Raw genomic sequence first — 18,636 nt, forward strand, 5'->3', positions numbered from 1 at the left:
GGGGAGAAAGATAGAGAGAATCTTAAGCAGGCTCCGTACTCAGTGCAGAAACCAATGTAGGGGGTCGATCCCACGACCCCTGAGATCGTGACCTAAACTGGAATCAAGAGTTGGATGCTTATCACACTAAGGCACCAATGCGCCCCACATTTCATCTGAATTTTATGAATAAACTTCAAACTAGCCTTCTATATTTTGTAAACAGGCAATAAAATACAGTAAAATGAAATTGGTCTACTTAAATTATGTTTTGAATCTTCCCATCTTAAAGTAAAAAAGACATCTATCAATTTACTCAACAGGAAACTCCACTTGCAACAACAAAATTTCCTATGTAATCCTCAAAAAAAAAAAAAAAAAAATCCAATCCCCTCTCACTAGGAACTCCTGGCTTTTGGCCTACAATCTTTGCATAACCAAAATGTACTTGGATAGGTTTTCAAGGTGGCCTAAGCTATCTTGGAAAAAATAGCTAAAAATATACTTCACTGTGTAGGGACTGCAAATGCCTCTTCAGATAAGCAAGAATGAATCCACCAAGGGTCACAACAGAGGGGAAGCCCATATTTTACCAAAGCAGAAAAAGGACCCTACAAAATACACAATTCAATTTTCTTTTAAATAATCAAAAAATAAAAACTTTTGATACAAAAGTATGGGATAGGAGAATGGCTTCTATGACACTGCAGATGACAAAATATTAGTTATTAAATGGAGACAAATCAGGTCACACTAATTCTCATAAAGCAGCGCTGTTCTAGTCCAAATCCAAAAGTATTTTAAACAAGGAGAGGCCTCAGACTCTCTAGACTGGCCATGACTTAAAGAAAGCGGACCTCTTGGGGTACCTAGGTGGCTCAGTGCGTTAAGCATCTGTCTTCGGCTCAGGTCACGATCGTGGGGTCCTGAGATCGAGCTCAAGTTCGGCTCCCTGCTCAAGCAGGGAGTGGGCTTCTCTCTCTCCCTCTCCCCCTCCCCCACTTTGTGTGTATGCACTCTCTCTATATAAAACTATATTAAATAAAATATTTTTAAAAAAAGAAAGCGGACCTCCTGAGCCCATCTCAGAGGCCAGTCTCCAGCAAAGACCCTAGAAATCACCTTAGTGGATTCCGCAGTTTTTAAGAAGTCAAAGAGGTGTTGAACTGGACTAGATTTCTCCTGTAAAATAAACTAAAGCATTCTTCCCTTAAACAAAGAAACAAACAAAGAGCTACTCTAGGGAAATGCCATTAACACGGCATTTATTTTACTTGGAGGCTCTTTCAACATTACTACATCTCACTTAGAAGGCAGATGAATGGGAACTAAAGAAAAAAGGCATTTCAGGTTCAACTATCCCACCTCCAATCAACTATGATATTGAAAGAAATACATTAAAGGCATAATTGTTTGATTAATCTAAGAATACTGACATTCAATAAACAACTCTTGAACTTAGAAAACAAAAAATGCTGCTTTCACTGTAGATGAAGTGAGAAACAAGTTTCCCAAGACAGCAGTAGCAGACAACAACACAACTGAGTGCTCTGTGGTACAGCTGCACTATACTGAACTAATTCTCTGGGCAATATTCACTCCAGCAACTAAAAGAAATGAATATATTTCAGAATTAATAGATAAGACAACACCTATGGGGAATAATTTTTAAAGTTACCATTTATCGAGCCTCTGTTATGTAATAGGCAGTATGGTCTGCAAGGAGCTCATCTAAAGCACTAGTTCCATTATCATCCCTAATGAAGGCTTTTGAGAGCTAAGTAACTTCCCCAAGGTAATTTTTTTTTTAAACTCAGAGACAGATCTCTTAGAGATCATATTGTGCTGCTTCCCTTTGACCCACTAACAGAGGTTGCTAAAGGTTATGAAGACTATTTCTAAGGCATATACCACAATAAGGTGGAAGAAAAGCAACTGACTTAACATTTATTGAATTCTATACAAAAAAGCCATCAGACGCACGTGAGGGCAGGGACCATCTCTGTTTTGCTCACAAGGCCTCCCAATCACCTAACAGTGCTTAGCTCCCAAAAACACCCATTCCAACAGCAAGTCCTATTCTTCTGGATGCCCATCCCAAGCTTCCCATGCTTCTCCATCTCCATTACCCCACACTCACCTCTTGCTACAAGAAACCTCTAACTGGACTTCCCACTTCAATACTTTTCTTTACTTAAAAAGTCATATGATCTTTTTAAGCCATAAATCAGAACATGTCACTCTTTAAGGTTAAGACACCCTGGGGGCTACCACGGACTTCAAATAAAATCCCAACGACTCACTCTGGCCCACAAGGCCCCACCTGATCTGGCCTGCTTCCTCTTCTGATTGCTCAGTAGGCCCCAGCAACATGAGCTTCCTTCCAGTCCCTTCATCCTGCGCCAAGACCTGCCTTGCCTCAGGCCTTTGTCCTTCTTTACTCTCCGCCTGGAATGCTCTTCCTGGCTCATTTAAGGGGCTGACTCCTCGTGTAACTTTTACCGTTTCAGTGCAAATGTCATCTCAGAAATGCCTTGTCCAACCACCCTAGGTGGGTTCCCATCAGTTACTCTTAACCACATAAACCTTTCTGTTCCTTTGTAAATTAATCATAACCTGAAATGGATTTTATTTCATTATACTGTCTTCCCCCACTAGAATATAAACTGATTCCCTACTGTATTTCTTGAACAAAAGAAGAAATGGATAGAACTTATTTGGAAAGTTTGAAGTACTGAAGAACATAAAAACGTCTATCTGAACAAAAAGAGAGGAAGTACTTAAAGTCAATCTTCCAAAATTAACCTATAAATTCAGTATTTCCAATCAATATTCAGCATTCCCCATAAAAATCTCAGCAAGATGTCTTACTGAGCTTCACAGAATAATGCTACAATTCAGCTAGGAGAATACATGGACCAGAATTGTCAAAGTCTGAAAAAAAAAGAGTAGTTAACAGGTAACTAACTCTATCAGCTTTAAAATTATAAAACACGGGTTCCTGGGTGGCACAGTTGGTTAAGCATCCAACTCTTGGTTTCAGCACAGATCATGGTGAAATCAAGCCCCCCATCAGTCTGCACATTCAGCTCTGCTTGGGAGTTCTCTCTTCCTCTTCCTCTGCTCACCATTGTCCCCCCCTCCCCCCCATGTGTGTCTATGCATGCCCATGTGCATGTATGTATACACACTCACTGAAATAAGTAAATCTTTTTTAAAAATAGTGAAATTATAAAACAACAGCAATTTAAAGGATATGAGATCAAAAACATAGTAAATTAGAATCAGTTCCAAACATAATTAGTAAGTGACAAAAGTTGCAAATCTAATCAGTGGGGCAAAAGATGAATTATTCACTAAGTGGTGCTCACAAAACTGGCTATCTGGGGGAGAAAATATGTACATATATATTTCCCCAAAATATATCTCTACTTCACTCCCCATACCAGAAATAAATTCCAGATGGATCAAAAAAATTTAGACGTGAAAAAATAGGAAAGAAAAGAAAAGAAAAAAAGAAAGAAAGAAAATAAATAAGTATTTGGTCGCCTGGCTCAGTCAGTTGGGCATCTGCCTTTGGCTCAGGTCATGGTCCCAGGGTTCTGGGATCAGGTCCTGCAGCAGGCTCCATGCTCAGCATTGTCTGCTTTTCTGTCTCCCTCTGCCTCTCCCCTGCTTATTCTCTCTCTCAAATAAAATCTTTCTATTATTTTTAAAAGATTTTATTTATTTATTCATGAGAGAGACAGAGAAGTAGAGACATAAGCAGAGGGAGAAACAGGCTCCATGCAGGAAGCCTGATGTGGGACTCGATCCCAGGACTCCGGGATCACACCCTGAGCCAAAGGCAGACAGACGTTCAACTGCTAAGCCACTCAGGGGTCCCAAATAAAATCTTTTTTAAAAAATAAAGTATTCAATTAGAATCTGGGTACTTCTTTGTCTTAAAAATAAAAAGAGGGATCCCTGGGTGGCGCAGCGGTTTGGCGCCTGCCTTTGGCCCAGGGCGCGATCCTGGAGACCCAGGATCGAATCCCACATCAGGCTCCCGGTGCATGGAGCCTGCTTCTCCCTCTGCCTGTGTCTCTGCCTCTCTCTCTCTCTCACTGTGTGCCTATCATAAAAAAAAATAAAAATAAAAAGAGGTATATGGTCAAAAGTCTTCCTCTCATTTAAGTACACCTCAATCACTCAGTTCTTACAACAGCCAAAGTTACCAGTTCCTTGGATTTCATTTCAGAAATATCCTATAGCATACAAGTAAATATGTCAATATTCCTCTTCCTCTTAAAACAAGTAATAGCATGCTATACAGTAATATTCCTCACTTTATTTCAGTTTAATAGATGAGTGAATATTTTAAATTTTAGAGTAAGGACGTCTTTTCTAAGTAGAGCATGAAACCCAGAAGCCACATATAGACTACTAATGAAAACAGCTAACATTTATTATTTACTTACTACGTGTCAGCCACTGCACTACATGTTATTTTACATTATCTCCAATCTAAAAATAAGGAAACTAAAGCTTAGAGAGGTTAGGTAATGTGCCCAAGGTCACAAGACCCACAGAGCAGGGATGAATATATCTGACTGCATAGTAACACAAAAGAGGAGTACCTCACTCCTGTAAGTGTCCAACTCTTGATTTTGGCTCAGGTCATTGCCTCCAGGTTGTGAGACTGAGCTTCCGTTTGCTGAGCACTAAGCCTGCTTAAGATTCTCTCTCCTTCTCTCTGCCCCTCCCCCATGCATCTCTCTTTCTCTCTGCCTATAATTCACCCCGCTTGCGCTCTTTGTCAAATAAATAAAATCTTTTTAAAACACACACACCCACATTGGGCTCCCTGCATGGAGCCTGCTTCTCCCTCTGCCTGTGTCTCGGCCTCTCCCTCTTCTCTCTCTCACGAATAAATAAATAAAAATTTAAAAACAACAACAACAACAACCACACACACAAAAGAACAGCTGTGCGTGGGGGATGGGGAGTGTACAGGTGTGAAAACAGTGAATACCTTAATATATAAAGAGCTCTTCAGATCTGAAAAAAACCAAGAACTCCATAAAAAAAATGCCAAAAGCAGCAATTCATAAAAGAAATACAACTCCCCTCATAAAAAAATTCCATAAAGGCTAATTAGAATCACTTACCCCCCTACTTTTTATTGTCAAATGTTTTCATTTCTAACATCCAGTACTGGCCAGGGTTTGGGGCATACTGATACACTTGTTATCAATATCTTTCCAAACGTACACTATTCAGATAATAGCAACTCCACTTCTGGAATCTATCCTACAAAGCTGCTTGCACAAGTATACAAAATAAATACAAATAAATAATTCACCTCAGCTTTGTATTTCTGAAAAAACAAAACAACAAAAATCACTAGTAGCTGTAAATTATTTAAATCATGGTATTTTCATAAACAAAATACTATGTGGCCATTAGTGATAGAAGTAGCTCTAGGGATCCCTGGGTGGCGCAGCGGTTTGGCGCCTGCCTTTGGCCCAGGGCGCGATCCTGGAGACCCGGGATCGAATCCCACGTCGGGCTCCCGGTGCATGGAGCCTGCTTCTCCCTCTGCCTGTGTCTCTGCCTCTCTCTCTCTCTCTCTCTCTCTCTCTGAGACTATCATAAATAAATAAAAATTAAAAAAAAAAGAAGTAGCTCTAAATACACCAACATAGAAGAGTTGTACATAAAAGAACAATATGTTACAATCCTATAATACAGGAAATTACACACACCAAAAAAGATCTGAATATGCAACAAACACTTAGAAGATTATATCTAGGAAGTGGTACTTTCAATTTCTTTATATACTACTATATTGTACTTCTGTAAAACACATATTACTTATAATAGATGATAGACAAAGATTCTAAAATAACACATCCTCCTTCACTCAGTAAAATGGTTTTGTGTGAATATACAAAATTCTTTTCACCTTCTCCTCCTGCTCTGTTCAGTTCCCTCCTCCCCTGTCTCCCTCCCTTTTCCCCCCAACACATACACACCCACACACATAGAGTTAATGGACTATATACTCCCTACATCTGGTATATTTACACTGTGTATACTTTAGGCTGTAACTCCTAGAAAGCACAAGTTTTGGGTTAATTCCAAATACATAAAAGTTATTGTAATTCAAAACTGAATTAAAAGAACCTAATCAAAAGTAATACAAAGTTAAACTTCTTTGAACAGGAGCTCAAAGACACGATGATTACAATTTAAAACAAATATTCCAAGTTATTAAAATCTATACTCTATTGCCAGAGGAAATGGACTGCCTAAAACAGATTACTCTGACTCTAAACTATGACGACAAAAATGTCAGAGAGGAATCTGTCAGTTAAATACAAGTATGGGGGGGGGAGAGGTGAACTGTAACCAGAAAGGTGACCCTCAAAACAAAACGAAGTGTCAAATTTTCCTAGAAAAATGTACCCTAAACTTATTCTGGTTTGATATCAGTTTATTAATATATAACCAAACCAAACCAAACCAAAACAAAATACCCAACCCAAGTGTTATTCCTCAGGTGACACTGGGAGGAGGGGAAGGGGGGGAGGGAATTAAAGTAATTTGGTCATCCTGACTTTTCCTTTGCTCTTGACTAAAGATTTAATTTCTGATGTAAAACTAATCAGTATTATTCTTTCAAAGGGAACTAACCCTTCAAAGGTATTCTTCAATAATCCTATAAACAAACTACCTCATATTCCTAATTCACAATTTTTTCCTGCCACTGAAACTACTCCAAAATCCCCTGTAATGTGTAATGTGCCCAAGGTCACAAGTCCCACAGAGTAGGGTTGAATATATATATTCTTGTTCTAACATTATCTGGAAATACAGTCAGATAAACCAATTCCATCTTTACTTTCTCATTCCCCCAAAATCTCATTAGGCTGACAAAAATATTTTCTTAAATGCTTTAATAACTGACAAATTATCAGTGTCTCACTGACAATGGTAAATTTCTGTTTTGAAATTAACATGAACTATTCATCAAGTTTCCAAAGGGTGTATCAACCAGCTTTTTCCAACATGGGCACCAAGTAATTCTAGCAGCTAGGTTTTTTATGCATTTGACAAGTTTCTATTACACACTTTCCTGGGTGCAGTGTTATTCTAGGAATATGAGCAGACATGAGATACAGACATGCCCACAACGGGCTTATGGTCTAGCGGAGATTAAATAGATATGTATATAAATAAATAAATGTGGTATTATAAGAGGCATAAGAAAATCATTAAGGACTCCCAAAGTGAGAAATATGTATCTCTGGAGAAGAGGGAATAGGAGGAAGACTTTCTAGCTAAAGTAGTATGTGACTAAACCCTCAAAAAATAGGGTTTAGATGTAGATTTCAGAAGAGTAAGGCACATTAAGCTAAATAGGCATATTATCTAACAGCCCAAATGGAATAAATATGACACACTCAGTACTCATGTAAGGATATCAGGTGAAAAGAACGATACGCTTCTTTCTTTAAAATAAATTTTATGGGTATGCCTGGGTGGCTCAGTGGTTGAGCATCAGCCTTTGGCTCAGGACCTGATCCTGGATTCCCAGGATCGAGTCCCACATTGGGTTTCTTGCATGGAACCTGCTTCTCCTCCCTCTGCCTGTGTCTCTGTCTCTCTCTGTCTCTCACGAATGAATAAATAAATAAATAAAGTCTTAAAAAATAAAAAATAAATAAATTTTATGGCATAAGTACATATAGAAAACTAATACATGTGTGCTTTTCAACACAGCATTAATACAGTTCATATTCATGCTATTTATCTAATCTTCTAACAAATGAAGTCTCTCATATACTTAAAAAAAAAATCCAGAAGGTTGAAAGTAAATGAAGTAAGCAATAGCTAAATTATAAAATAACCTGTTTGGATCTCAGAGGTTCCTAACCATCAACTTAATACAATTTCTACTATTGTAATACTTCAATTCCATGAAATATCGCTAGGTCCAGACAACCTCAAAGACATTTTTGTTTAAGAAGATAATCATGATACATTAAGAATGAAGGAACCAGGGTGCCTGGGTGGCTCAGTCGGTTAAGCATCTGCTTTCAGCTCAGGTCATGATCACAGGGTCCTGGGATGGAGCTCCATTCTCCCTCTCCCTGCTGCTCCCCCTGCTTGCACTATCTCTGTCAAATAACTAAATAAAATATTTTTTAAAAGTAAGCAAATAATTCCCAGTGATCATGTAGATCAATACTAACTTTTTAAAACTATATTTTCATTGAAGAAATTTAAAGTTAAGGTAAATTCAATATCTAAGCTGAGTAAGTAAACTCTCATTCCCCATCCACGCTGACTTTTGTTCTAATTGTCAATCATCACACTGAATCATCCCATGGATGAGATGGTGTAATGGAACGAGTCCTGCACTGGATATCAGAAGACTGGATTCCACCACTGCCCAACTGCAACAATTTAGGCAAATCGCTTCACATCTGTGACCCTCAGTCCATTCAGGAGTAAAACAAGACTAGATGATCTATGACTCTACATCCTATAATTCTATAAATTATTAGCATTTTATTTTAACCAATTAAGTTTAGTTTTTTTTTGGTTTTTGTTTTGTTTTGTTTTGTTTTTGAGATCACTTTTAAGTAAAAGCAGCAGAGCACATAAAGGAATCAAACTGAAGAACTCCACAGGAACATTAACACATTAACATGGCTTTGTATGGTCTCATTCTCAAATGCAAAGAGAACCAAAAAAAAAAAAAAAAAAAAAAAAAAAGTATGTTGTATCTGAAGACTATCCAAGTAATATTCTGACCACAGAAGCTTCTAGGGTAGAAAAAATGGTAGAAGAACAGTAAAAATGTTCAAGGAAAACAACCACCACAAGAATACGAAATAAAAAACAGATGCCCTACATACAGTTATTGCTACATGACAGAAGCTTTTCATAGCTTTTCAATACTCCTAAGAAGTCCTGACAGAAGAAGAAATAAAATGTTTCCCTAACCATCAATCTAAATGTCCTTTTTGCATCCTCAAACCTGAAAAGGACAAAATATCAGGCTAGAGACTGACTTATTTGTGCACATAATTCATCTGCTCAACCTTATACCTTTACAGCCTTTAGTAATGTACCCTGAACATAAAAGGCACACAACACCAGGTAAACAAGTGAATGAACCACATATGAATCTCTAATCAACAAATAAGCCCACAGAAAATAAATTCTGGTCAAGCTTTATTACTTCTTTGCAATGTATTCCAGTAAAATGCAACATCTGAAGAGAAGAAAAGGAGTAACTAACCATGCTAGACCTCTCTGGTTCCCAGGTTATCAATATGAATTTGAAATTGCATTTAAGACAGATCACAAAATACCATTCAAACTGAATAATAAAAACAAACAAACAAACAAACAAAAAAAAACTGAGTAACAAATAGCCTGACATTTACTTACAGGAGTCTCTGGACTATTCAAAAGCCTTTGCTTCCTACTGCAGTAATGGCAAGAAAATCTACCCACTTCCCAAATTAAAAAAAAAAAAAAAAAAAGCTTATAAAAACTTAACTACATTTTCCTAGTTTTGGAACTGGCTTTTATTCAATTAAATTCAAAGAAACTTAAGTTATTTTCAAGCATTTTATTTTAAAAAATTATGTGGGTACAACGAATACTTAAGTTTTACTGTCTAATTAAATCCAACAAGACACTCAGTCAAAAATATATCTTCCTGAAAGGCCGTGGAGGGAATTACAGCTATACAGATATGCCATAACAGATAAGAGATCTATGCAGTTAAGTTGTAATGTGAATACATTTTTCTAATTAGAATACAATGTTTTTTCATTCAACAAACATCTGCAGTGTCAATACCCTACACAGAAAATAAAATCCTACAGTGCCTTATATGTAAAGATAAAATCTAAGAAGGGCCTATCCTGACCTCAAAAGGAGATAAAACTGGTAGGTAAATATCTAAATACAAGGTAGAAAGTGTGAATGCCATGGGAGATGTGCAGATAAGCACTTCAGGAGCGCAAAGGAAGTTGTTACTACCTCACAGAAACATAACCTTTTCAATCTGTTTAAAGCAATTTCATAACTATTAACTCTTTTAGGCTCACAGCAGCCAACCCTAGAAGAGTGGATGTTTTCCTACTATCACAGATGAGGAAACGAAGGCACAGAAAGGTTGATCCTGCTCCAAAATGTCACATAGTAAAAGGAAGAATCGGGACTCTTTGTATTGTATTTTCTGAGGCAGCAGTTCAACATATGGCAAGCCTTTTGTAAAAGGAAAGAGTATTTTGGTATTGCAAGTAGTCCCATCCTTATGTATGTATGTAAGTATATTATTTATATATACACGTGTGTTAACCTTGATTTCGGTGGACAGGTGTGCTTAAAGCAAGGCAAGGCAACTGTGTACTATAAATATTAAAATAAATAAATAAGCTTCCACCGGATTTAACAGAATGAGCGAATACAACCACTATATCTTCCTCCAACAACTTCTGTTTATTTCTTCCATAATCTTTGCCCACTTCTAAATAAGATTCTAAAATTTCTGTATCTGCTCCCGAGCCCAGGCCACTTGGCTCATCCAATACGTATCTTTATGAAAGGGTACATTAAGATATTTCTTTAACTATTAAAAATTAAACAATGGCAACGGCTCTTCAGTTATGCAAGGGACAAACACATGTGACCTATCAGCAGCAGCTATCGATCAAGATAACGTTGAACGAATGAATGAGTATTTGTAGGCATTTTAAAATCCCGGGCCTGTTGCTCTGGGGCTCAGCGTTCCGCCTCTCATCACTGCCTCACCAGGATACGCACAAGGAACGCAAATTCCAGTATTAATTAGGATATCATTAGGAAAGCAAATCTGAGGCAGGTGAATATACTAATCCCAAAGATTAGAATTACCTCTACCACTGCTCTCCAAGGTGAACTCCGTTGAAGTGGCACTCCTGACCACGCAACCAACATCAGTAAAAGAAAACTGACGCTTCCTGAGCAACCACTTTTCGCAAATATCACGCCTTCCCATCCGCACCTTCAATAACGACTACCTAACCCAGTTAAATCGAAGAATTCAGTCTCCTCTCCATGCACACCGGCTTCTCAATTCCAGTTTCTCAAGCCCCTCTTCTTCTTAGAGAGAGAGAGAGAGAGAGAATTCACCGACTTCGCACAGTAACCCGGCAATAATAAAAGGCAGAAGGTCCAGGGCTCCGATCTCTTGCCTTCTCCAGCACTCTGCCCACCCTTCGCCATTACACCCCGAAGTGGTGCGGCTGGAAGGTGAACTAGTTTGCTCTTCACGCACTTGTCCATCGCTGTCACCCTCCCTGAAGCCCGCGCACGCTCCCCAGACAGCCCCCCGCTCCGCCTCGGAGCCGGCCGAGGCCCGCCACCTGCGCCGGCCCCACCTGGGCTCCCCGGGCGGCCCGCACGCCCCCTCCTCACAGGACAGCCGACCGGCCGCAGCCCATTCTTCCTCCAAACTCCATAAGCCTCTTCCACTCGCCCAACCCCAGCTCCCCCGCCGCGCCCGACTCGCCCCCGGGCGGCCGAGGGCCAGAGGCCGGGCGGCTGCGGCGGGTCCCCACCCACCGGGCCCGCGACGCCCCTCGCCTGGCCTAGGAGCCGCTCCCCGCGGCCGGCGCCCCGCGGAGCCCTCGGAAGCCCCGGAGCGAGCGGGGGCCCGGAGGCCGGGGCTTGCGGGCGCCGGGGCCTACTCACCAGGAGCTGGCGGAGCGTGGGAGCCGGCGCGCCCCCGGGCCTGAGGAGCAGGACGCGGCCCCGGCGCGCGTCCCTACCCCGGGACCTCGCTCGGCGCGGCGAGCCGGGAGCTCACTCCAGCCGCCGCCGCCGCCGCCGCTGCTGCTTCGCCACCTTGGCCGCCATCTTGACTCAACCCCTCTCCCTCCCCCGCGGCTCCGGCGGCCGCCGCTGAGGCGGCTCCGGCGCCGGCTCCGCCTCCTTCCGGAGGGCTGGGAGACCGACTCCCTCCCCTGGCCGAGCGCCGCTCCTACCTCGGCCGCGCTTCCTGGGGCGCCCCGCGCTTCGTCCCCTCGGCGGTCCCTCGGGCCTGACGGCGGCGGTCCCCTCGAGCGGAGACGGGCCGGGGCCGCGCCGTGCCCGGCCGCACCCAGCGCGCTGCCATCGCGCACTCCGGCCGCGCCGCCCGCCGGCTCCCGCGCGCTCGGGGCCTCGCCCGGAGCGTGGGAAAGGCAGGGACCCGAGCCCCCCGCCCCACCTCCTCGGCGGCGGCCGCCTCCTCGGGCCCGGGCTGCGGGGACCGGGAAGTCAGGGCCCCCGGCGCTGCGAGCCCGCGGGGTGCACGGCCACCTCCCCACGACAGTTTCCAGGGCTGCGGCTGAAGCTCGCAGCGGGATCTGGCTGACCTATCGAGCGGTGCGGATTCGCCCATGAGGTCGCTCCCTAGTCTAAAGTCACCCGTCGGAGGAGCCTGTGAAGAGTCTCTCTCTCTCTCTCTCTTGCCCCCCAGCCTTCCTTTCTAGAGAAATCCTCGGCACCGCGTGCTTTTCCTTCAGAAGAGCCGCCACCCCACGTGCCAGAATCAAGAAGGAAAAACAAGAGTCGGTTCATCCGGACAAGAAGGGGCTGGCCATGTCCTGATGAGAAAGTCTCGGGTGTTCATAAATGAGTTACACAACGGTGAATTAAAGAGAGGAGGGAATTCAACACATAGGGAGGGCGGGTATTTTTCATTCGCTGTTTTATTTTGTTTTGTTTTAACCCGTGTTTTGTTTTAACCCATTGTAAGGACAAGGGTAAAAGCTGACGGCCAAAGGGTTCGTCTCAGAAATCGAGAAAGCAAAAAAAAAAAAAAAAAGACATCGTCGGTGCTGCTTAAAGTAGAGAGAACGAGATAAAGGAGGGTTGGGAGGTGTCCTTGTGGAACCACAACAGGAACCCAACGTCGGAAGCTTCTGGTGGGCAAAACGGACTCAACCTCGGAACGTAATTTCCGCGAGTGCCGTTTTCCCGCCGGAGCTTGGATGTGCGGCAGCCTTCCTCCTGCGCAGGCGCAGTGCCTCGGAGGCGAGGATGGAAGCCGCGGGCCTCCTGTGTTTGGCTGCGGCGGCGCTCCTGGCGTGGGGTTTCCTCCGGGTTTGGGACTCCCGGGAAAGAACGAAGAGTCAGGAGCAGGCTGGCGTCCTGGGGGATGGCAGCAGGACCTTGCTGGTGATCGCGCACCCGGACGATGAAGCCATGTTCTTTGCTCCCACGGTGCTGGGCTTGGCCCGCCTGGGGCATCGGCTGTCCTTGCTCTGCTTCTCTGCAGGTAGGAGGCTGTAGGCGGGGCGCGGGGAGCTGGGGCTTCGAGGGGTGTGTAGGTGCTCACCTAACTTAGTCGGCTTCTCCCCGAGGGGGAGCTAAGTGAATACAGCGAAGGTCTCTTCACGGAAGAGACCCCCCTGCCTGTGGGCCGGTGGCGGCCAGCTTCCCGGGTGGGTCTGGGGATGTGCCCGCTTGATGCTCTTCCCTGCCAGCAGGATTGAGGCGCACAAGACAACTGGCTCACGTTTTTGCATTTAATACTTCCACTTCCGCTGGGGATCTGCCACTCTACTCATTATTCTGTGGAGCTTTTTTAGACGCCAGAGGACCAAGAACAGGGATCTTCCTCTGGGACGCCACACCATCCAGGCTGTATCATGCCTGCTCAACCCTTAATATTTTACCACGAAAGGTAGCGCAGGACCTTCCTGCTGCTTTTCAACATCCCTTTGGTGCTAGGAAGATGCATCTGTCAAATTGAAGAGAGAGTCAGATCGTTAGAGGAGAAGATAATTTTATAGGTCATTTTAGAGTTCCATTCCACCGACTTTCAGTCCAGAGGCCTTTCAGAGAGTAAAGTCCTCCTTTATCTTACAGAAAAGGTGGACTGAGAAAACAGAAACTGACCACGATACGGGATTATGGTGATCATTGCACAGCTGTATAAATGTAATTGAACTGTACATAGACAGTGGGTGAATTTTTATAGTATGTAAAATTATACCTCAATAAAGCTATTTTTAACAAACTCCCATGACCTCTTCTCCCATTTGGTTGTGTGTCATTACAGTTCTTTTTCTACACTGATTTTTCTTTTTACAGAAATCCCATTTTATACAATTTTATATTTTTTCACAGAACATGAGTTTACGCTCATTTTGCCAGATATTTGGTTTTTATTATTTTTTTAAAGATTTATTTTTAGATTTGAGAGAGAGTACAATTTGGGAGAGATGGGGAGAGAGGGAGAGAGAGAGAGAGAGAGAGAGAGAGAGAGAGAGAGAGAGAAGTAGACTGCTGACTCAGCAGAGAGCCCTAGAGAAGGCTCCATCCCAGGACCCAGGATCATGACCCCAGCAAGGCAGACACTTAATCAACTGAGCCACCCAGGCGCCCCTACCTAATATTTATTAAAAATTTATGTGGACTGCGCACTATCAGAATGGCGAAAATCCATAGCATTGACGACCACCAAATGCTGGTGAGGATGTAGAGCAATAAGAACTCTTATTCATTGATGGTGGAAATGCAAAATGCTTCAGCCACTTTGGGAGCCTGTTAGTTTGGCAATTTCTTATAAAAAGTAAACATGCTTGGGGCGCCTGGTTGGCTCAGTCAGTTAAGTGTCTGCCTTTGGCTCAGGTCTTGATCCCAGAGTCCCAGGATTGAGGCCCACGTCTGACTCCCTGCTTGGAATGGAGTCTGCCTCTTTTTCTGTCCCTTCCCCTGCTCATGTGTGTGCTTTTGCTCTCTCAAATAAATAAAATCTTAAATAACTAAACATGCCCTTACCAAACTGTCTAGCAATCCCCCTCCCTGGTACTTATTTACCCAAAGGAGTTGAAAACCCCACAAAAACCTGTCCACAGATGTTTTAGGGTTTTTTTTTTTAAGATTTTTATTTATTTATTCATGAAAGACAGGCAGAGGGAGAAGCAGGCTCCCTGCAGGAGGTGGGGGGGCTCAATCCCAGGACCCCAGGATCATGACCTAAGCCAAAGGCAGACGCTCAACCACTGAGGCGCCCCTCCACAGATGTTTATAACAGCTTTACTCATAATCACCAAAGTCTGAAAGCAACCAAAACATCCTTCAGTTGGTAAATAGATAAATAAGTTGGCACATCCAGATGATAGAATATTATTCAACGCCAAAAAGAAATGAACCATCAAACCATGAAAAAACATGGAAGAACTTGAAGTGTGTGTCATGAAGCGGAAGAAGCAAGTCTGAAAAGGCTACATCCTATGTGATTCCAACCATATGACATTCTGGAAAAGACAAAACTATATAGACAGTAAAATGATCAGTGGTCGCCACAGGTTGGGAGGAAAGAAGGGTACACAGTTTTGAAGGAACACAGAGGATTCTTCGGCAGTGAAAATACTCTCTGATATTATAATAAGGGATATGCATCATTGTACATTTGTCCAAACCCACAGACTGTACACCACCAAGAATGAACCCTAATGTAAAGTATGGACTTTGGGTGATTATGATGTGTCAGTGAGGATTCATCCATTGTAATATACCACTCTCATCAGGGATGTTGATAATGAGAAAGGCTATGCATTGGTGTAGGGGCGAGAGGTATATGTGAAATCTATACCTTCCCCTCAATTTTGCTGCGAACCTATAACTGCTCTAAAAAGCTTAGTTTTATTATTTTTTTAAGATTTTATTTATTTATTCATGAGAGACACAGAGAGAGGCAGAGACACAGGCAGAGAGAAAAGCAAACTCATCCCAAGACCCCGGGATCATGACCTGAGCCACAGGCAGACGCTCAACCACTGAGCCACCCAGGGGTCCCAATTTGGCTATTTTTAAGGCTTTGCATGCATATCAAATTCCCCAAAACATAATTTATATTCTCACTGACAGGTAGTAAGAGTATCTGCCTTAATATAGCACCCTGTCTAGCACTGACTAATATTTTTATATATATTACTTCATGGTATAATACTTTTCCCCCTCAAAATCTTGTTGCCAGTGAAGTTAACCCATTTTTCATATCTATTGAGAATGTAGATCTAAGCACTTTTCTTCTCAGTCTGTGCTTGAAAGGAGATTAATTGTAAATAGATACAGGTAATAGCCTCATTTGCTTTTTAAAAGATTTTATTTATTTATTTGAGAGAGAAAAAGAGAGAATGAGTAGAGCGAGGGGCAGGAGAAGCAGACTCCCTACTGAGCAGGGACTTGTCGCAGGCAATCCCAGGACCCCGGGATCATGACCTGAGCCTAAGGCAGACACTTAACCAACTGAGCCACTTAGGTACCCCTCATTGTTTCCTTTTAATGATATTTATGTTTTATATTACAACTGTGGGAGTCAAATTATAACAAATTTGTTTCAAGATCAGGAGAAAAACCTGGATTTTATATACCAAGTACTTTAGGTGCGGTGGCTTCTTCAGTAAATTTCTCCTTATTTTTCAGCAGGTTGAAACCAGAGGTTAAAATTTTTCAAATGAAAAAATGTAAAACATGCCCTTAGTATATATTAAACACACAGTATCTTTGTCTTGCATTTCCTCTGAATCAAACTTGCCATGTAAATTGTTCTCTCTTGTAACTTTTTTAGAAAGATTTATTTATTTATTAGAGAGGATGGAGGGACAGGGAGAGGGAGAGAGAGAATCTTAAGCAGGCACCATGCCCAGCATGGAGCCTATGGCAGGGCTCCATCTCAGGACCCTGAAATCATGACCTGAGCTGAAATCAAGAGTTGGACACTTAACTGGCCAAGCCACCCAGGCACTCTTGTAATTTTTAAATTACTTTTATTTTTTTTATTAATTTTTAAATCCCCAACTCATTCAAAAAAGGTACAGATTAAACATTAGCCACACTTCCAATTTATTTTAACATGAAAAACAGGAAGCTAATGACTTGTGACATAGTGAAAGCTATATGGCATAATAGAGAAGATACTATGGACATAATATGGAGTAAAGCATGAATTCTCATCTCAGAGTTTTAGATTAAAGAAACTTCTCCAAAGAGGTTTTCTTTCAAACTCATCTTTTAAAAAACAGAACTTGGTATATAGGAAATGAGATACCAAAAAAAAAAAAGGAAATGAGATATTTGTCCTAGGCTGTAGTACAAGCATCAGTAAGTCTTGGACTTAAATGAGTAATTCATTATAACTACATTGTCAGTTTTAAGGGGTGGGGAAAGAAATACACTATTTTGCTATTAGTTCCTCATTTGATCCTATCAGCAATCCCATGATAGTCATTACTAAATATATAAAACTTTGTATGTGTGTGTAATTTGTTATTCCTATTTTACAAATATGGAAACTGAATCACAAGATTAAATAACTGGACTAAAGTGACTAGCTAGAATGTAGAGACTCCTGGGCCCTGTGGCTCTTCCCTGTTCTAAACCATTACACCCATTCTGCCTCTCGCATTGCCTAGTAGGTTATGTCAGTTGAGGAAATAACTATTTTGATTCCCACTATATGTTCTAAGACGCGCTAGTTCATTAAGCTGCTATTAAATTAAATTTGGGGGACATTAGCCAGATGTGCTATCCTCCATTTAGAGGTTCACAGCCCTTATTAGAATATCGACATCTTTGAGGAGTCTTGTAAAATAACCTATTTAACTTTGTTTCATCCAACGTTTCTCCAATTTATATAACCACTGAAATACCTGTTAATGTACACATGGGAGAAAGCTATACTAGATAATAGAATGTTATTGAATACATTTGGTGGAGAATTAACACAACCAGTTCTGTGTTTTAGAAAGCTCATTCTGGTGGCAATGTGGAGAATAGTTTATAGGGGGATACTGGCATTGGGAAAACCAATGCAGCCCCTTCTTTATCCTGAGACTGCATTCCACCTCTCATATGCGAGATTTCTCTGTATCTGTGATCCATATGCCATTCTCTTAGTTTGACATCCCTGTGCCAACACAGTGTCTTAATCACTATAGGTTTGGTTTGATTGGGTTTTTTTGTTTTGTTTTGTTTGGTCTTTTTAAGATTTTATTTTTAAGTAATCTCTACATCCATGGTGCTCAAACTCACAACCCTGAGATCAAGAGTCACATGTTCCACAGCCTGAGCCAGCCAAGCATCCCTTTAAAAAAAGAGAGATTTTATTTATTTGAGAGAGACGGGGGGGGGGGGGGGGCAGAGGGAGAGGGAGAAGCAGATTCCTTGCTGAGCAGGAAGCCCAATCCAGGGCTCGATCCCAGGACCCTGAGATCATGACCTGAGCTGAAGGCAGACATTTAACCAACTGAGCCACTCAGGCCCCCCAGCCAGGCACCCCTTAACTATTGTAGCTTTTAAACAGTATTAGCTGGTATGATGAGCCCTCTGTTTTTTGGTTCTTCAGGGTGTATTTGCTGTTTTTGACCTTTTTTTCTCCCAAATACATTTTAGGATAAGTTTGGTCGTGTTCAAGAAAAAACTTTTCTGGCATTTTTTTATTGGACTTTCACTGACTTTTGATCGATATAGGGAGCGTTGACATTTTTCTTTGAAAGTTGATATATTTTCAATATAGTCTTCCCATCTCTGATTTTATAGTCTGTTCATTTACTTTGGCCTGCTTTAATGTCTATTAAATAGTCTTATAACGGTCTTACGTGTATATTGAGA

At 41.9% G+C, this 18,636-nt stretch overlaps 2 protein-coding genes across 26 annotated transcripts in view; one reads left to right on the forward strand and one right to left on the reverse strand.

Annotated features, from left to right (window-relative positions):
- The window catches only part of NCOR1 (nuclear receptor corepressor 1), a 150,201-nt gene extending 137,653 nt beyond the window's left edge, over positions 1-12,548 (reverse strand). For 14 of the 21 annotated variants that reach the window (XM_072820987.1, XM_072820981.1, XM_072820993.1 and 11 more), the window contains exon 1: positions 11,722-11,942. The gene's annotated coding sequence lies outside the window, so the exon portion shown is untranslated. Of the gene's footprint in view, positions 1-10,902; positions 11,126-11,721; positions 11,964-12,386 lie in introns of those variants that run through there. The other 7 variants (XM_072820994.1, XM_072820998.1, XM_072820992.1 and 4 more) reach the window with 3 other exon arrangements.
- PIGL (phosphatidylinositol glycan anchor biosynthesis class L) overlaps positions 12,302-18,636 on the forward strand; it is an 89,089-nt gene continuing 82,754 nt past the window's right edge. Inside the window, exons 1-2 of one of the 5 annotated variants that reach the window (XM_072821001.1) lie at positions 12,410-12,660; positions 12,770-13,291. In XM_072821001.1, coding sequence (XP_072677102.1) covers positions 13,054-13,291 — 238 coding nt within the window. In that variant the 5' untranslated portion in view covers positions 12,410-12,660; positions 12,770-13,053. Of the gene's footprint in view, positions 13,292-18,636 lie in introns of all 5 variants that reach the window. The other 4 variants (XM_072821004.1, XM_072821003.1, XM_072821000.1 and 1 more) reach the window with 4 other exon arrangements.

The sequence above is a fragment of the Canis lupus genome, chromosome 3 (genome assembly GCF_048164855.1).
Source record: "Canis lupus baileyi chromosome 3, mCanLup2.hap1, whole genome shotgun sequence".
In the NCBI taxonomy this organism is placed as follows: Eukaryota; Metazoa; Chordata; class Mammalia; order Carnivora; family Canidae; genus Canis; species Canis lupus.